This window comes from Lepidochelys kempii, chromosome 2 (genome assembly GCF_965140285.1).
Source record: "Lepidochelys kempii isolate rLepKem1 chromosome 2, rLepKem1.hap1, whole genome shotgun sequence".
In the NCBI taxonomy this organism is placed as follows: Eukaryota; Metazoa; Chordata; order Testudines; family Cheloniidae; genus Lepidochelys; species Lepidochelys kempii.
In genome coordinates, this window is record NC_136381.1 from 136025518 (window position 1) to 136041731 (window position 16214).

General features: G+C 41.0%; 1 protein-coding gene across 3 annotated transcripts in view; it reads left to right on the plus strand.

Moving 5' to 3' along the window:
• ANKH (ANKH inorganic pyrophosphate transport regulator) overlaps window positions 1-16214 on the plus strand; it is a 215612-nt gene that overhangs the window by 121328 nt on the left and 78070 nt on the right. For all 3 annotated transcript variants that reach the window (XM_073332298.2, XM_073332297.1, XM_073332300.2), the window contains 3 exons: window positions 12551-12680; window positions 13811-13934; window positions 14632-14731. In XM_073332298.2, the coding sequence (XP_073188399.1) occupies window positions 12551-12680; window positions 13811-13934; window positions 14632-14731 (354 nt within the window). The remainder of the gene's footprint in view (window positions 1-12550; window positions 12681-13810; window positions 13935-14631; window positions 14732-16214) is intronic.

The window sequence follows — 16214 nt, forward strand, 5'->3', positions numbered from 1 at the left end:
TACTGCTGGGCTGATTTGAAGGTTGTAGTTAGAATACTTAGAACACTTCAGGAGCACTGTGAGCTACAGTTTCAGTGACTAAATTCTGAAATTGAGAGCTTTCAAAGAGATCTCATGTCCACCACCTTCAGCTTATTCAAGCTTTTATAAGAAGAGCCTGGATAAGCTTCACCTTTTTTTAAAAAAACTAAACAAAAAAAACCCAACCCACACACAGCATTCATGCGTGTCTCAAACACATTAGTGAACCAGCCCAGGAGTAATCACAAGGCTTAAGTATATTCAGTAGTAATTGCATGGGAAGAACATGCAGTAGCATCATTTTTGACCATGCTAATGCTAACAGAAATAAAGTTACTGTACAGCGGCTGGACCCAGCTTTAGTTTTGCCGGTGATCTTCCTCTTATGTAGCAGTGCGATATGAGCAAAGTCAGAGAAGAAGAAGAATCTATGAACATGAAAACCACTACTTTGGAAGGGAAAAGTGATGCCACATAGAGCATTCCTGCATTGTTTGGTTTCCCCCTACTGCTTGAAAACTTTTGTATTTGACAGTTATTTTTTTCTTAACCCATCATTTAGTGAAGAGAGATTCTAAGACTACTCAGATATATGGGCAAACTTTTTGCAGGGCAGGGAAATTATCCATTGATACAAAATATTGACTTCATGACTGTTCACGATATTGTACATGGACATAGACACACTAGCATCTTATTCTGGTCTTTCTGTTGTAAACATGCATGTTTCTTGACTTATTCTACATATTTCTTATATGGCCTGAGGTCCCAATATTCTGCCCCATCTCAAATGGGGTAATACATATAAGGCATATTTCAAAACATAACACGAGATTGGGGGGGAACCATTTTCCCTTCTGTTGTCCATAGAAATGACTGACCCATAAAGTAGTGGACTGCCTTAAAAAAAAACAAACTCTTCTAAATATGTAAAAGCCCTTAATGTAGGGCTTTGGTTTGAGATCTTCTTGAACCTCTTCCTGATGGGTATTTCTGCTGGGATACCACCACCACATTTCATGTCAGCAGCCCTTGATGTGATAGCTCCTAGAGTTCAGAAAGTATTGGCCCGTGGCAATATACAAAATCATTTTTCAGTTTTGCTAAATTAGTGCAACTGTTATTTTCATATTTAGAGTCCTTTCCCTTAAAAGAAGTCATGCATGACAATTGCTTATAAAATGGTGGTTATTAACCTATTTATTAGCGGTGATTGCACAGTACCATGAACACTTTAGCAGGCAGTAGGGAATATTTTTTACTATTGGTGTAACTGTAGAGCTATGCTTAAGGTTCCATCAGTGTTCCTAATTACAGGATGAAAATGGAATCATAGTATCTGGCTTAATGACAGCAAATATGAATAATGTTGCAGTATTAAAGTGCATTATTGCTCACCATTGTTTTACTTAGATTGAAACTGCAAGTAAAAACTACTTATTTCTTTCCACTTTAAGATAGGCATTTATAAGATATAAACCATATTACCACCACATTGGCATCTGAAGGAGGCTTAAAGTTTCAAAGGTTATTGAAGCTGGCTGCTTCACACTGGCTATATAGCTGACAAAAATATAGAGAGATTCTCTAAGATTACAGTGCTCTCCAGACATCTTGCATAGATGGATATCAGACAAAGGGTCAAATTCAGATCTTCATACTTATGCAACTTAGAGCAAGACACACATTTGGGTGACTGACAGACTCTGCAACTAGAACAACCTTTTAAAAAAAAAAGTCACACCTACTCTCCACTTCAGCCTCTCTTTCATGTGTGATGTCAACTTCTCGAAAGGGGATGGAGTGACTTGCAATTTATTTTATGTGAAAGAGAGACCACTTAGTTATCCAGCCAATAGGAAACTGGCTGAATATTATTTTACATCACTTATGGCTAAGTCAGTAATCCAAACAAAATATAAAACTAAAGGACATCTTGTGGATTTGTTGCACTCCTTAGATGACTTTGGGTCCTTAACCTATTTTTAGTTATATGTGATTGGATTATTCTATACAAGTGTAGAGAGAGACTGTACAAGAGAATACCTATACTAGACAGCTTCATCTTGAGATCACTCCAGACTTTCCCCAAATGTATCAAGTACAATTCGCCTCCACTGTTGTTAGAAGGCTACGCCCATTAAACAACTATGTTTCTGGGTCATGACAGATATTATCCTCTTTGTCAGGCCCTAATTTTTAAAATGAGCATCAGAATCTGAACAGTAGTCTAAATTTGTAGTCTAAATAAACAATAGGCTAAATTTGCCAGACACGAAACTCTGGTAATCTAAGTCGCCTTTTGATGGCTCTTTCCTAATGAAATAATAAGACATTAGGCTCCATTGATGCACTGGAAAGACCATAACAATGATGTGCTAAGTGATGGAGTGCACGTACCGTCTTTTGTTGTTTTGGCTTGTGCTCTGAGTTGGAAAACATGAATGACATTGGGTCATGCCAATGTTTGAGAAATAATGAGTCATGTTGCAGCTTTGTCAGCTGGTTGGGGGGTTTTCTGATTGGAGATTACATTATAGCCCAATCTACTTGTCCTTTGCCATTTCCTGGAAAAGTCTTTTGTGTTTATCCATAGATGTACAAAAGCTACCTATACACATGGCAGTTATCTTGGTTAACTTTTCACTATAATTTATTACTTAATTGGTCTCTCTCAGTAGGACAAATAACACCTACTGGCGCACACTAAGTACATTAGAATATTAGTTTCTAGGTGTGGTATCTATAAAATGAAATGTTCTGTGTGCTAGAAATTGTTGGAAACCAGTGAGTTCATTCATCCAAGTTCTCAAATGAAATCTCAGCAACATTTTTGTACTGGAGTTGTTTAATACATTGGTGGTTAAATTCAAGGTAAATGCATTTACTGTATCTGAGAGAAGGGATTGAGTAGTTTGAGTGAGCACTTGTATTTTGAGACTTTCTCTGCTGTAAGGAGGGGTGGGGTGGGAGTGGGGGAGAGACCAGCTGCTGCAAGCTCAGTGGCAGCAGGGAGGTAGGCTTCTCCAGGGTGAAAGGCTGCTCTACTCCCTACAGGGGAAATAACCAAAATGGAGTGCCTGCTTAGGGGAAGGACTGACACACAACCCCCTCCCCCCCCCCCACACACACACGCATCCAGCGAGGGGGCAGGGAAAGGGTATTCCCCTTTGTTTTGTGTTTGTAAATTTGTTTCTTTTTGTTTTGTGGAAGAGGACTCCTTGGGCCTGATAAATAAACAGATGGGGAACACAAACACTGTCCAGAGTGTGGCTGACTTACCTCAGGTCCTGCAACCACTAGAGAGGGAAGTGCTAAGTCTGGAGGGACAGAGGAGGTGCCTTGCCACACTTGATGTCAGGAATGGGTTTGTTGGCACAGTGAACCATCTTGGGGCAAGGTATATCACCCTCAAAGTGGATTACATAGAGAGGGCACTGGTGGAAGCCACGGCAGCACAAGACGACGCTACCTGGGTACAGATGGCCACCCAATGGGAGTTGGTACAGCTACGGCAGGAAATGAATCAACTGCTGATGAGCCAGGCAGCCCAGGATCAAGCAACCCTGCAGGAGGCCTTGAACCAACTGAAGGCCTCTGACACATGGCCATGATGGGACACGATTTCTAAGGGGCCACAGTTACCTACAAAAGATAACTATGGAAGGTGACATGGAGGCATACCTTCTCATCTTTGAAAGAATGGCCCTATGTAAAGCCTGGCCCTGAGACCAGTGGGCCAGCATCTTCGCTTCTTTCCTGTGTGGAGAGGCCCAGAAGGCCTACTACGACATGGCAATGGAAGCTGCTACAGATTACTCCCAGTTGAAGGCTGAAATCCTGGCAAGGTCCAGGATGACGACAACTATAAGGGCCCAGGGGTTCCATGTGTAAAGGTACCGGGATGGCAAAGCACTGAGGTCACAACTCTGACTTGATGCATCTATTGCGGAAGTGAGTGTGCCCCGAGATCCACTGAACAGAGAGGATTATAGAAGTCTTAGTGTTGGACAGGTTCATGAGAGGACTACCACCAGACCTACGAGGATGGGTAAGCCAATGTGACCCCTCCTCTTATGATTTAGTTGCCCTTGTAGACAGGCAGTTGGTGGTCCAAGAAAGTTCCTTGGCCATTAAGTCCTCCCCATCCCCCAATTTCCCAAAGGCCCAGACTTCTGAAAGGTTGGGCAGAACTATATTGCAGAGGAAGGATGCTGAAGAGCAACCTGAGGCTGCGAAGGGGCTTGGGGAACTGGGGAGAGGGTCATGGGGTAAGACTCAATAGCCAAAAAATAGTGGGATGCCCTGAGCGGGATATAGGTGTTATGTCTGTCGGGAACTAGGGCATATAGCAGCCCAATGTCCTAACGTTGAGGAGCCCGTGCAGTGCAACCTGGGTTATCATGAAGATCCATGTGGCTTGATCAACCTTGTGGGAGTCATGATGAACTCACATAGATACACGCAGCCAGTTAGGATGAATGGCATAGAGACCATTCCATTAGTGGACTCTGGAAACTAGTGGGGTGGAACCAGCTTTCTCAGGCCAAATGCACAGGAATAACCTGTGTACATGTGGCTGTCAATTACTGTCCGACCATCTCTGTATGAATTGAGGTTCAGGGGAACACTATCAGGGTGATGGCAGGGGTGATCCCTAAGCACCCATATCTGGTCCTCGTAGGATGAGATTTCACAAGGTTTGAAAACCTGCTCCTGGTGGATGAGTCAGAGGAGCATAGTGATTCCGGGATTGATAATCAGGCCCCAGTAGATAGCCCTCTCCCAGTTTCTCTGAATTAGCCCAGGACTTTTCTCTGCAACTGGGGAGCCCTGGAAAGCTAGGCGAGGAAGGACAAAAGATTGGGGATCAGGATCTTGGCCCAGAACCAAAGGGCTGCGCTCATAGGTAAGCAGTCTTGTCCAACAAGTGAAGGAGGAGTGACTCAGATAGTTGACGAGCCAGAAGCTAGACCCCATTCCGCTGAGACCAATCCTGGAAGTGCAACAGAAATAGGTCCCCTTGAACTTGAATATATTGGGCTATCATTTAAGAATTTTGGGCAGAACCAAGCCAATGATCCACTACAGCACAATATTAGAAAGAAATAGTTGTGGTGAATGGGGTCCCAGTGGAGGGGAAAACGAAAAGCCCAGGGTCATACTTCATGATAAAAAGGGACCTATTATATAGAGTAGTCCAAATACAAGACCAAGAAGTGGAGCAGCTCCTGGTACCTCGAAGACACCAGAGGGCACTGTTGGACCTAGCCCATTGTCATTTGTTCAGAGGACATCTAGGGGTAGATAATACCCTCGATTGAATCCTACAGAGGTTCTTTTGGCCAGGAGTTTATATGGAGATCTGACAATATTGTACCTGCTGCCCAGAATGCCAATTACATGGCTCACAACCGCTCTTGAGGGCCCCTTTAGTACCTCTACCAATTATCTGAGCATAAGCTTTCGTGAGCTACAGCTCACTTCATCGGATGCATTCTGTGGAAAATACAGAAGATGTTTTTATACACACAAACACGAAAAAATGGGTGTTTATCACTACAAAAGGTTTTCTCTTCCCCCCCCCCCCACTCTCCTGGATTTGTGCTGGAAATGGCCCACCTTGATTATCATACACATTGTAAGGAGAGTGATCACTTTAGATAAGCTATTACCAGCAGGAGAGTAGGGTGGGGGGGGTAGAGGGAGAGAAAACCTTTTGTAGTGATAAACTCCCATTTTTTTCATGGTTTGTGTGTATAAAAACATCTTTTGTATTTTCCACAGTATGCATCCGATGAAGTGAGTTGTAGCTCACGAAAGCTTATGCTCAAATAAATTGGTTAGTCTGTAAGCTGCCACAAGAACTCCTTTTCTTTTTGCGAATACAGACTAACGTGGCTGTTACTCTGAAATCTACCAATTATTGAAGTTGTGTTCAAGAGGGTAGCCGTAGACCTGATAGACCCACTGGAGAAGGTGGCCTGGGGCCATCAGAGTGTGCTGCTTGTTCTGGACTATGCCACCCAATACTCAGAACCCATACCCCTACGAAACTCAATGTCCAAGATGATAGTGAAGGAGTTGATTCAAATTTTCTCTAGGGTTGGGGTACCCAAAGAGATCTTGATGGAGCAAGAAACCCCCTTTTTGTCAGAATTGATGAAAGACGTGCAGTGCTCCACATATGGGTCCTATGAACCTCAGTCTACCATCCACAGACTGACCGCCTCGTCAAACACTTTAATAGGACGCTGAAGAACATGATACGGAAATTGGTGAGCCAGAATGGAAAAATTGGAATACCTTACTATCTTACCTGATATTTGCTATAAGGGAGGTTCTCCAAACTTCTACTGGGTTTTCCCCCTTTGATCTGCTGTATGGTCACCACCCCCGTGGTCTACTGGACATGGCCAAGGAAGCCTAGAAAGAACAGCCAAACCGGGGAGGAACATGTGATGCAGATGCAGAACTGAATAGCCCAAGTCACCTCCACAGAGCGAGAGAACCTGGAAATAGCACAAGAGACCTATTATAATTGCTGAGCAAAGGTTCAGAAATTTCAGATGGAAGATCGGGTTGTGGTGGTAGTGTCCACAGCTGAAAGCAAGCTCCTGGCCATATGAAGTAGTAGAAGCCATCGGGTAAGTTGACTATAAAATTCAACAGCCCAAACACCAGAAACAGGAGCAGATCTACCGTGTCTACCTATTGAAGCTCTGGCAAGACAGAGAAGCCAACAACAGGACAACACCCCGCAGCAAGGGGGCAAGGAAATGTATTCCCCTTTGTTTTGAGTTTCTAACTCTGTGTCTTTTTGTTTGGAGGAGGAGTAGTCCTTGGGTTGCCTCCCTTGGCAATATTGGTAAATAAACAGAGGGTGGAACACAAGCACTGTCCAGAGTGGGGCTGATTTTACTCCAGCCCACCACTGCCAGAGGGTGAAGTGCTAAGTCTGGCAAGACAAGGAGCTACCTTGCCACAATACCTACGATAAGGTAACAAAACTCAAGCTGGTGCTTAAATTCCACAAACAAAGGCCTTACTCCAATACCACTAAGCTCTCAGCCTCAGCAAGTTTCACCCTGTGCTTAGTGATTCACAGCATCCCCTACTGAATACACATATTACACTGAATGGCAGTCACCACACACATTTATAGGGATCTCTGCCTAATAAAGACATGGTCAGATAAAGACACGCACCACAGTTGTTGTAATAGAAACATTACACACACACACTTTCCCCAATGGCCTACAATGATGCAAGTTTCCAGTTGTTGTTTAAAATGTAAAGCTCCACAGGGAAGGGACTATTTTCCTCTGTGTTCTGCATGTCGTTTGGCATGCTGTGGGCATGTAGCAAATATAATAAACATTAGCTTTGTTTTTGCAAAGCTAAAAATCCAGGAAGCCAGTGGTAGGGCATAATTATTAGAGAAGTTTAAGTTCTTTAGATCTTTACTGCTTTCGACCCTCATCCTGCAAACACTTAAGACGATGCTTAAATATACTACTCTGAATAGTCGATTTAACTTTTCCTCCATGAATTGATTTAAATTGAATTTCTTACAGTAGTTATGTAAGCATGCCCCTAAGTGTATGCAGCATAGGGCTTCTAGTCCTGATCCTCATTATAGTCAACAGCAAAACTTTCATTAACTTCAATGGGAGCAAAACTGGACCCTGAGCACAGTAGTTTTGACTAATCTACAGTAATTCTGGAACTAAAGAAAAGAAAAAAAAAGATTTTCTCCTCTTAGCCATATTAGGCTACCATTTGAAACACTTTCAGAGAAAGAACGAGATGTTCTTTAATGTATAGTAGCATATACTTTGTCCTGGTAATATGCCAGTGTTGCTGTTCAGTACAGCGTAGGGAATGATGTACCACTCTTGCAGGAATGGCATTATGCTGTGCAGTACAGTAGCTGACACTGATGTGCAATACAAGAATGATCAAATTCTTTCTTTATAATTTGCTAAATCTGTGGAAGTAGTTTTCCTTTGATGTCTTAGATGTGTTTCTGAGCTCTTGAACCAGGGCACCGCATTGAAATTACAGTCAGGATGTCACTTTTGAATACAAAGATGACAGATTTCCCAAATGATTAAAAAATGTATGACAGAAAAATCCCTGTTTCATTTAGAAAGTGGAAATTGCTCTTTATATCTTTGGGGAATTACACTGTTATAAATTTTTGAAGGTGTCAGGTTTACCCTACAGCGTTTGCTTAATTTTTCACAGAATACTGCAGTTTTAGCTAGAAGTTACACTGCTATTAAAATTACAGCTTTTGTCATTCTCAAAACGTAGGTGGTTTTAAAATATGTTCTCTTTAACCATGAAAGTAGATAAATTGCTTGCCATGAGTAGTGTTTCTGATTAAAAGAGAACTTTTACTGGAAAAAATGAATTGAATTTATTTCAGTCTCTTATCACTTCATACTTTATTTGTTTATTACACATAATAAAATTACTGTAATTTCGAAAGGAACATTAAAGAAAAAGTTAGAATTTTGACTTCCATTATCTATGTATGTTCTCTGTAGTTCAGTCCCTGGTTTTCTAATAGCAAGGTCATCTTCAAGGTGACCAGCTATCTGTGCAGAAAAGTGCATTGAAGTTAGTGCAATTAAAACTTCACTGTTCAAACTTTGACTTTTCAAAGATAAATAACAATTCACTTTATGGCTATTTCACTTCAGTGTGGGTGTCTGAGCATGGGCAATAAAATAAAAGGTTTGATTTGTGCTTGTGTTTGCCCTAAGTTATTTTCTCCATTAGGCTTTATAGGTAAGTCAATCAGAAAGCTCTCCTGCATAGCAACTTTATGCTGTTTCTCAAAAACTGTACAGTGTGCCCATCACAGCACTTTCGCTAATAATGACGACCACAGTGCAGGAATTCATACGGTCACTATGCAGCTATTGGTATCTGTACTGTGCAGTGCAAACCAGCTTAGGCATTGGGACACTGAGCATCGCAATGCCCAACTTTTAGGCACCTAGAAAATCACAGAAACACTGCGATCCTCAAAGCCTGAGTTATGCACTTAAGCTCCCTTTACAGTGAATGGGGAGAGAGATGCATTAGAATGCCATCCACAAAAGCCAGAATGCTAGGTGGGGAGTTGCTTAAGTTAGCCAGAGGGAGATGCTGATGAGAGGGGTTTGTCGTACCCCACCAATTCACAGAGTTTAATGCCTAAGTCCAGGCTGCAGGAAGGCAGAGCTGGAAACCCTCTCCTGGAGTCAGGTGACTTAGGCACCTAAGTTGTTTTTTGTGAGAATGAAACACCTGCCTCACTCCACACAAAACAGCCTGAAGATCGGTGGTGATGCCTATCTTATAACTCTTAGCCCAGTAGTTAAGAGCATTCACCTGGGATGTAAGACACATAGGTTCAATTTCTCCCTCTGCCTGAGGGGAAAAGGATATCAGAATATCCCATAGGTCAGTGGTTAGAGCACTCTCTTGGCAGAGTGGAGTCCCCTGTTCAAATCCTTTCTTCCCCTCAGGCAGAGGTGGGTAATTGAACCTGCATCCCAGGTGAGTGCTCTAACCACTGGTCTAAAAGTTATAAGGCTACTACCCCACTCCAAGATTGTGAATGGGCCCCAATCCAGTAGGCAGCCGCTAAGCATGCCTACTGGATCAGGTCCCACAGGTGAGATAAGTGTTTGCCTGCCTGTCTTCCTCTGGTTAGTGGATTACTCTGGGAGGGAGACAAGCCTCTGGACTATTAGAGTGAGGCAGCAATGCACATGCTCAGAGGCAGAAACTTAGGCACCTAGGAAATTTTTACTCTGAAAATGTAGGCTCAGAGTTTAGGTGCTTACAGTGTTTGGCAGGAGTTTTGTGAATCACAGTAGAGCCTAAAACTTGAATTTAGCTGCCTAAATCCCAAATTTAGGCACCGAAGTCTGAGGTTTAGGCTGCTTAAATTAATTCCACCCTTAGTTCCTGTCCATGAGAAGAAGAAATAAAGCTAAATCAGCAGACTGAAGTAAGTGGTTTTGTTCACGCCTTTAAGCTGTCAGGAGGGTGCCTCTGCACTTAGCACAGAGTAAAGTGACTTATTTGTAGAGCCCTGCATGGATACAAAATTTATATCCTATCTGTGGACGTACATTTTGTATCTGTGCAGGGCTCTATTTACTTGGTGTTGTCAATAAAAGAGTGTCTGTTTGCATGTTAATTAGAAAAGACAATCACTGGTACGCAACTAGAGAACAAGGGTGAAATACTGGCCCCATAAAAGTCGATGGGAGTTTGACGGTTGACTTCAATGGCGCCAGAGTTTCACTGCAAATATATGGAAGAACATGTGGGTCCTATAACTGGAGAACTGCTAAGGGCCATGAAATCGCACCATAGATTAAAAAAGAGTCAATTAGACACTGAGGGCATCATCAGATTCTGATTTATTGAAAAGTAAATTCAGTTCTGTTGTCTTGCAGTCTGACAGACTGGCATGCTTTAAGGCTTCTAGTTATGGTTTGTTTTATTTATGATCACTCTTTCTCAGCATCCATTTTCTTGTGGAAAATGAAAAATAACTAACTTTATTTTTAACAACAAAAACAAATTAAATTACAAGGTGTGAGGAACACGCCAGAGTTAAACAATGGTGTGAACATCAGGGCTGCTGTCCCTACGTATGGAGAAAGTGCCCTGAGATCTTTAAAATATCACCAGTAAGGACTTTCGTTTTGTATCTCATCCCAAAGATGGAACAGCTAACTGCACAGAGTTCCCACCACTGCGCTGGGGCAATGGTTTAATGCTTGCTGAGAGGGAAGAGCATTATGTATTGAGCCACCACACCACTTCTTAAAACATGGTGCATTTTCTTTAACGTTTTCCTTTCAAATCCGGACTAACCATAAAAGTTCTTAAATGATAATATCTGACAAGTTCACCGTACGAGGCATTATGGCTGCCAGGCTACCATGGCTTTCCAACATGCATTGATGCTTTGTACAGGATAAAAGCAGACACATTTCTATACCTTTTAAAGTACTGGTAGCAGCAGCAGTAAAGTTAAATCTTTCTTGGAGGCAATTTCAAATCTGTGTTTATGTGCTTCTGAACATTGGCACTCTGTCTACTGTAGACTCAAGTTCTTAAATCATGCTTGATCATCCTAATGTACGTAACAAGCTGCAGACAGACACTATAGGAATGCTATGTGCTGGGGGTTCTTGGTTCTTGAGCTGTCTTAGGGGTTACTACCATTATACAGATGGCAGCGTCTCTGTGTATACAACTGTTCCGCTACTCCTAAGTGACTGTTGTGAGTGCATGTACATCTGTATGTGTTTGTGGGCAAACTCAGAAGACATGCACTATTTTTATACTCTTTACTGTTGTATTTGGAATGGAGGAAGGAGATAGGTGCAGTACAATAATATTTGGCATTTCTACAGCTTTTAAAGATCTGTAGCATCCAGGGATCTCACAACAGGTTATAAACATTAATGAATTAAGCCCCACCCACCCCCAACTCCTGTAGTTAAAGGAGGAGGTAGCTAGGAATTTACTGCATTCAGATACTTAAGAGCCACTTGACATCCGTATCCATCAGGAGGGTTATATGAATGCAGTCCTCAAAACAAAATAACATAATTCCTCAGTGTCTTCAGGAAGAACTTGTGATAGTGTTTTCTTTTCCGAGGCTGTTGTTTTGATTTATTTCAGGAAAGGTCAGAAAGTTTTCAAGATCTGAATCTATTTTCTTTTTGTTACTCTGCTTTATGCTTTGTGGTAAAAGCATTTGGGTGTTCAGAGCCACTAAGCACCCACAACTTGGTTTGAAGTCAGTGGGAGCTGTAAATGTTCAGCACTTCACCAAGTACAGGGATTGTTCTGACTTGTGGTAAGGGGAAAGATTCCTTGGAAGACCTCTCCCAACCTTTTCTCCCCAATTTCTACTTAGTTTAGCATCTGGCTAGCCCTTTACATGTGAAGAAGCCAGGAATTCTAGAATCCAAATATTGTAAAGTTACATTGTATTAAATTTTCCTGTGCATCCATGATTAATTTGACTGATTCATAACCTGCTGGATCTTGGTATTTGCCTGGTGTACTATTTCTTTCTTTGGCTTATACGTGAAGAGGCAGTAATGTAGGCTAGTAGTTAAAGGAGGTAGCTAGGAGTCAGAACTGGCAAGTTCTGGGTTATCAATTCTTCATGTGATCTTGAGCAGATTACTTAACCTTCCTGTATCTCAGTTTACCCATCTGTACCAATAATATATGCCAGTCTTACAGGGATGAGGCTTAATTCATTAATGTTTATAGCCTGCTCTGAGATCCGTGGATACTACAGATCTTTGAATGCTGTAGAAATGCCAAATATTATTGTACTGCACCTATCACTTTCCTCCATTTAATACAGGAAATACTTGCATGATCAGTTAAGCCTGTAGATTAGTAGCTGGACTCCTGTCTCTCTCCTTCTCCTTCCTTGCTTTGCTATGCAAACTCTTCCTAATTTTGTTTATGTGGTTCTCTTTTCCAGCTCTGTTTTTTGATGTTTTGGACTCCGAATGCATCAGAGAAGATTTTAGTTGACATAATTGGAGTCGATTTTGCCTTTGCAGAACTGTGTGTCATTCCTTTGCGCATCTTCTCCTTTTTCCCAGTTCCAGGTAAAAATACAGACCAGTTGACACTAGGGCTGAATGTGGCTCAAGGTATAAATGTCGTATAAAGGGTCTGTCGGTAGATGGAGACAAATTTAGCATACATACATTTCTTAAATGGACTCAGTGGGAAAACTAAAAGCTGACCTGTATCTGTTCTAGGTGCCTGAGAATGTGCACTGTGTGTTTCTGCCCAACTGTAATTAACTGTGTGTTTGTACAACATCTTGGACAACTACACAATATCAACACATCTTGATACTGAACAGGGCCTACAAGTCCTACTGCTATGCAAACAATAAAACGGAATGCTCTCCTTCATATTATATGGATGTTTATTACACTACTAGCCAAAATATTTCCCTCAAATATTAAAATGCTGATGTAAATATTATAACCTACATGTGTTACTGCTACATTGTATAGAGTCTTAGATATTCTTTGTATGGATCAATATATATCTAAGAGCACAGCTCTGTAAGGATTATAGTCTCCAAACGTGAAGTTCTGTTTCAGGAAGTCTGTTCCCCACTTGACACATCTAGGTATCCTTTCTTCCTGACCTTAAAAGGGGTTATGCATTTTTAATGAGGAGAATGCACCTACCATATGGAAGAGGTGTTTAAGATGTATTTGTATTATTGTCACACACACATTTTTATTTTGTTTTTTATTTCAATGGAGTCAAACTATCTTCTTGTGAAATGTTTTTGGCAGGCCAGTTTCACACCAAGGGAAGTTTGCTGTACCTCAGACTGCTTTTTGCACAATTAAAAGCACTAAAACAATTCTGGACTTCCAGTCTAGTTTGCAGTTAAAGCAGTTTCACTGTAGGCAAAGCAACTGTAAACAAGGCCATGGTGTTTGTATTTTTTTATGCTAAACTCTAAATAAATAGTATTTATAATAATACCTCGCTCTTCAATAGCGCTTTTCACCAGTAGCTCGAAAAGCACTTTACAAAGGAGGTCTGTATCATTATTAACATGAAAAAATTCTCTCTCTCCCTGAAGAAGTGAGCTGTAGCTCACGAAAGCTCATGCTCAAATAAATTGGTTAGTCTCTAAGGTGCCACAAGTACTCCTTCTCTCTCCCTTCATTTTCTACTGCATATTTTTCTTCCTTTTTTCTGACAGTCACAGTTAGAGCACACTTGACTGGCTGGCTCATGACACTGAAGAAGACATTTGTATTGGCACCCAGCTCAGTGCTGCGCATCATCGTCCTCATCACTAGTCTCATTGTGCTGCCTTACTTAGGGTAAGTTACTCCACTCACCACGACTCTAATGGAGTCACTCTCCTTTCACTTAATAGCTGCCCTTATTTAACTCTTTGTGTCTCCACCAAAGGCAGAGACTAAAATAAAACCAAAATAGTTTCAAACTCTTGTAAATGATCACTTCCAAAGTTCCAGCCACCTCCTGTCTCTAGCTAGGCATGTAACTATTAGCCCTTGTTGAAAATTCTACAGCTGTTAAGAGAGATGAAACCAATACCCACGGGATGCTATGAAAACTTATCAGAATTACACAGAAATTACTTACTTTTCTGAAAAATCTATGCAATAGGTATATAGGGAATGGTATCTTTTTTTCTGTAGACTTCTTTTTTTAAAAAAACTGTTATTGTCTACAGCAGAGCTATCATTCTCAATTAAATTCTATATTTAGCTTGTCTTGGGGCAGAATTTGATTCACAATGGGTCTCCTCTTGTTTTCAGGCAATAACAGATTATAGTAAAAAATGAAACTATTTAGGAAGCAAATGTTACGGTAATATATCAGTTATTCTCTCTACCAGTGTCTGGATTTTTTCCCCCAGAAAATATTAAATACCTGCCCCATTAGGCCTTGTGTAAAAATTGTTCATTAAAATACATTGGTTCAATATTTTACTGAAAGTGTAATTTTCTATTTTTTTTTTAAATCCTACCTTTTCTTTTTTGTTATTCTCAGAGTCCATGGAGCCACCCTAGGAGTAGGATCACTTCTAGCTGGTTTTGTAGGAGAATCTACCATGGTTGCAATAGCGGCTTGCTACGTCTGTCGGAAACAGGTAGGAAACTGGTTGTGTAGAATCCAGTGACCAGGACAAACATGGATAACTACTTCTGTAAGGTGACAAGTTGTGTAGAAAACACAATTTTTGAGTAAAGGCCATGTGGAAGGTGGGCAAAAAAGTGCTGGCTTTATTTTTATCCTGAATAAAATATTCACTTAACTGGATGGAGATGGGTTTTCTCCTCCACCGACACAAACACACACACGTTCAAAGTACAGGCTTGAATTTGCAAAAGTTTTAAGCAAGTGAGAAACTTTACTCATGTGGAGAATTCATGCATCTCTCAGTGGCCTCAGTCCTACATACCCTTATGCTTAACTTAACTCACATGGCTAGTTCCATTGATTTCAGTGAGGACTCAAATGAAAAAAGTTATGCATAGGTAGGAGGAGTGTTTGCAGGATCAGGGCCAAAGGGAATCCCCATGTGAGTATGGTTTCTCACGTGCATAAGTGAGTCTGCAGGATTGAACCCTTACAGATACGTTTTCAGGGTATGCACAAGGTATTTGATACATAACTCCAGTTAGAAGTAGTACAGCATCAATCATCTAATTAGCTAAACACAGTTGTGGTGGGAGAGTGTAGAGAAAAGAATCCTTGCTGCTTTTTCTTTTTTTTTAATTTAGAATTTTCCATTACAGGCAAAAAATCAAAAAGCCCTGCACGTTTTTACCACTTTTGCTTTTATCAACAATTATGAAATCAGAACCTACCTAAAAGCTTTTGAACTACAAGCTCATTGATAGAAGTTAAGAACAGGTTGAGGCACATCAGCAGAGCAGAGAAATTCACACTTCCTTAGCCCATGCTGTACTCTACACGTGCGTAAATAGAGAACTTTGTCTCTCTGTTGTAGTTAATCTTTTCCTTGCTCACTAAAAATAGTAAGAAAAATCTTCTATCCCAAGCTATTCTTGGCTTGTAGTTTCACAACAAATTTCTGTTTACACTAATATTTGTATGATGTGCATGGTATAATTGTCACATCTCCTCCAGTATTTTTGACCTCCACAATTTTCAGATGAAGTACTTTATTTTTGTAGTATAATGAAGTGGTAACAACTGGATGATCACATTTGCCTGACAGGTATAACTATTACAAGTCCAATGAATCTGAAATGATCTCTTCACCGGCCAATGTGGTAATGGCACAACCAACAGTAATTTTGCGTGTCAGTTTATTTTCAGCTAAAAGATTAAATCTAGGTAAAATGTTTGAAAGCCACAAACCAGTTTTCTGTATACACCGCCCTCGTAATCTTGCTCTATTAATATGCCTGATTCAGCTGAATCAGTGATATCAGTGGGTTTTGGAGGGGAGTTTTACAACTGTTTTCAATAAGGACTGGGCAGCCTGCTGAGAAACAGATAATAAGGAACAGATGCTTCAACTTGTTTTGTATTGGGGCTGAGGGCATCTTAGGTTTTACTCATCCAAAACATCCTGCATGAATCATATGACTGTCTTGAAAAGA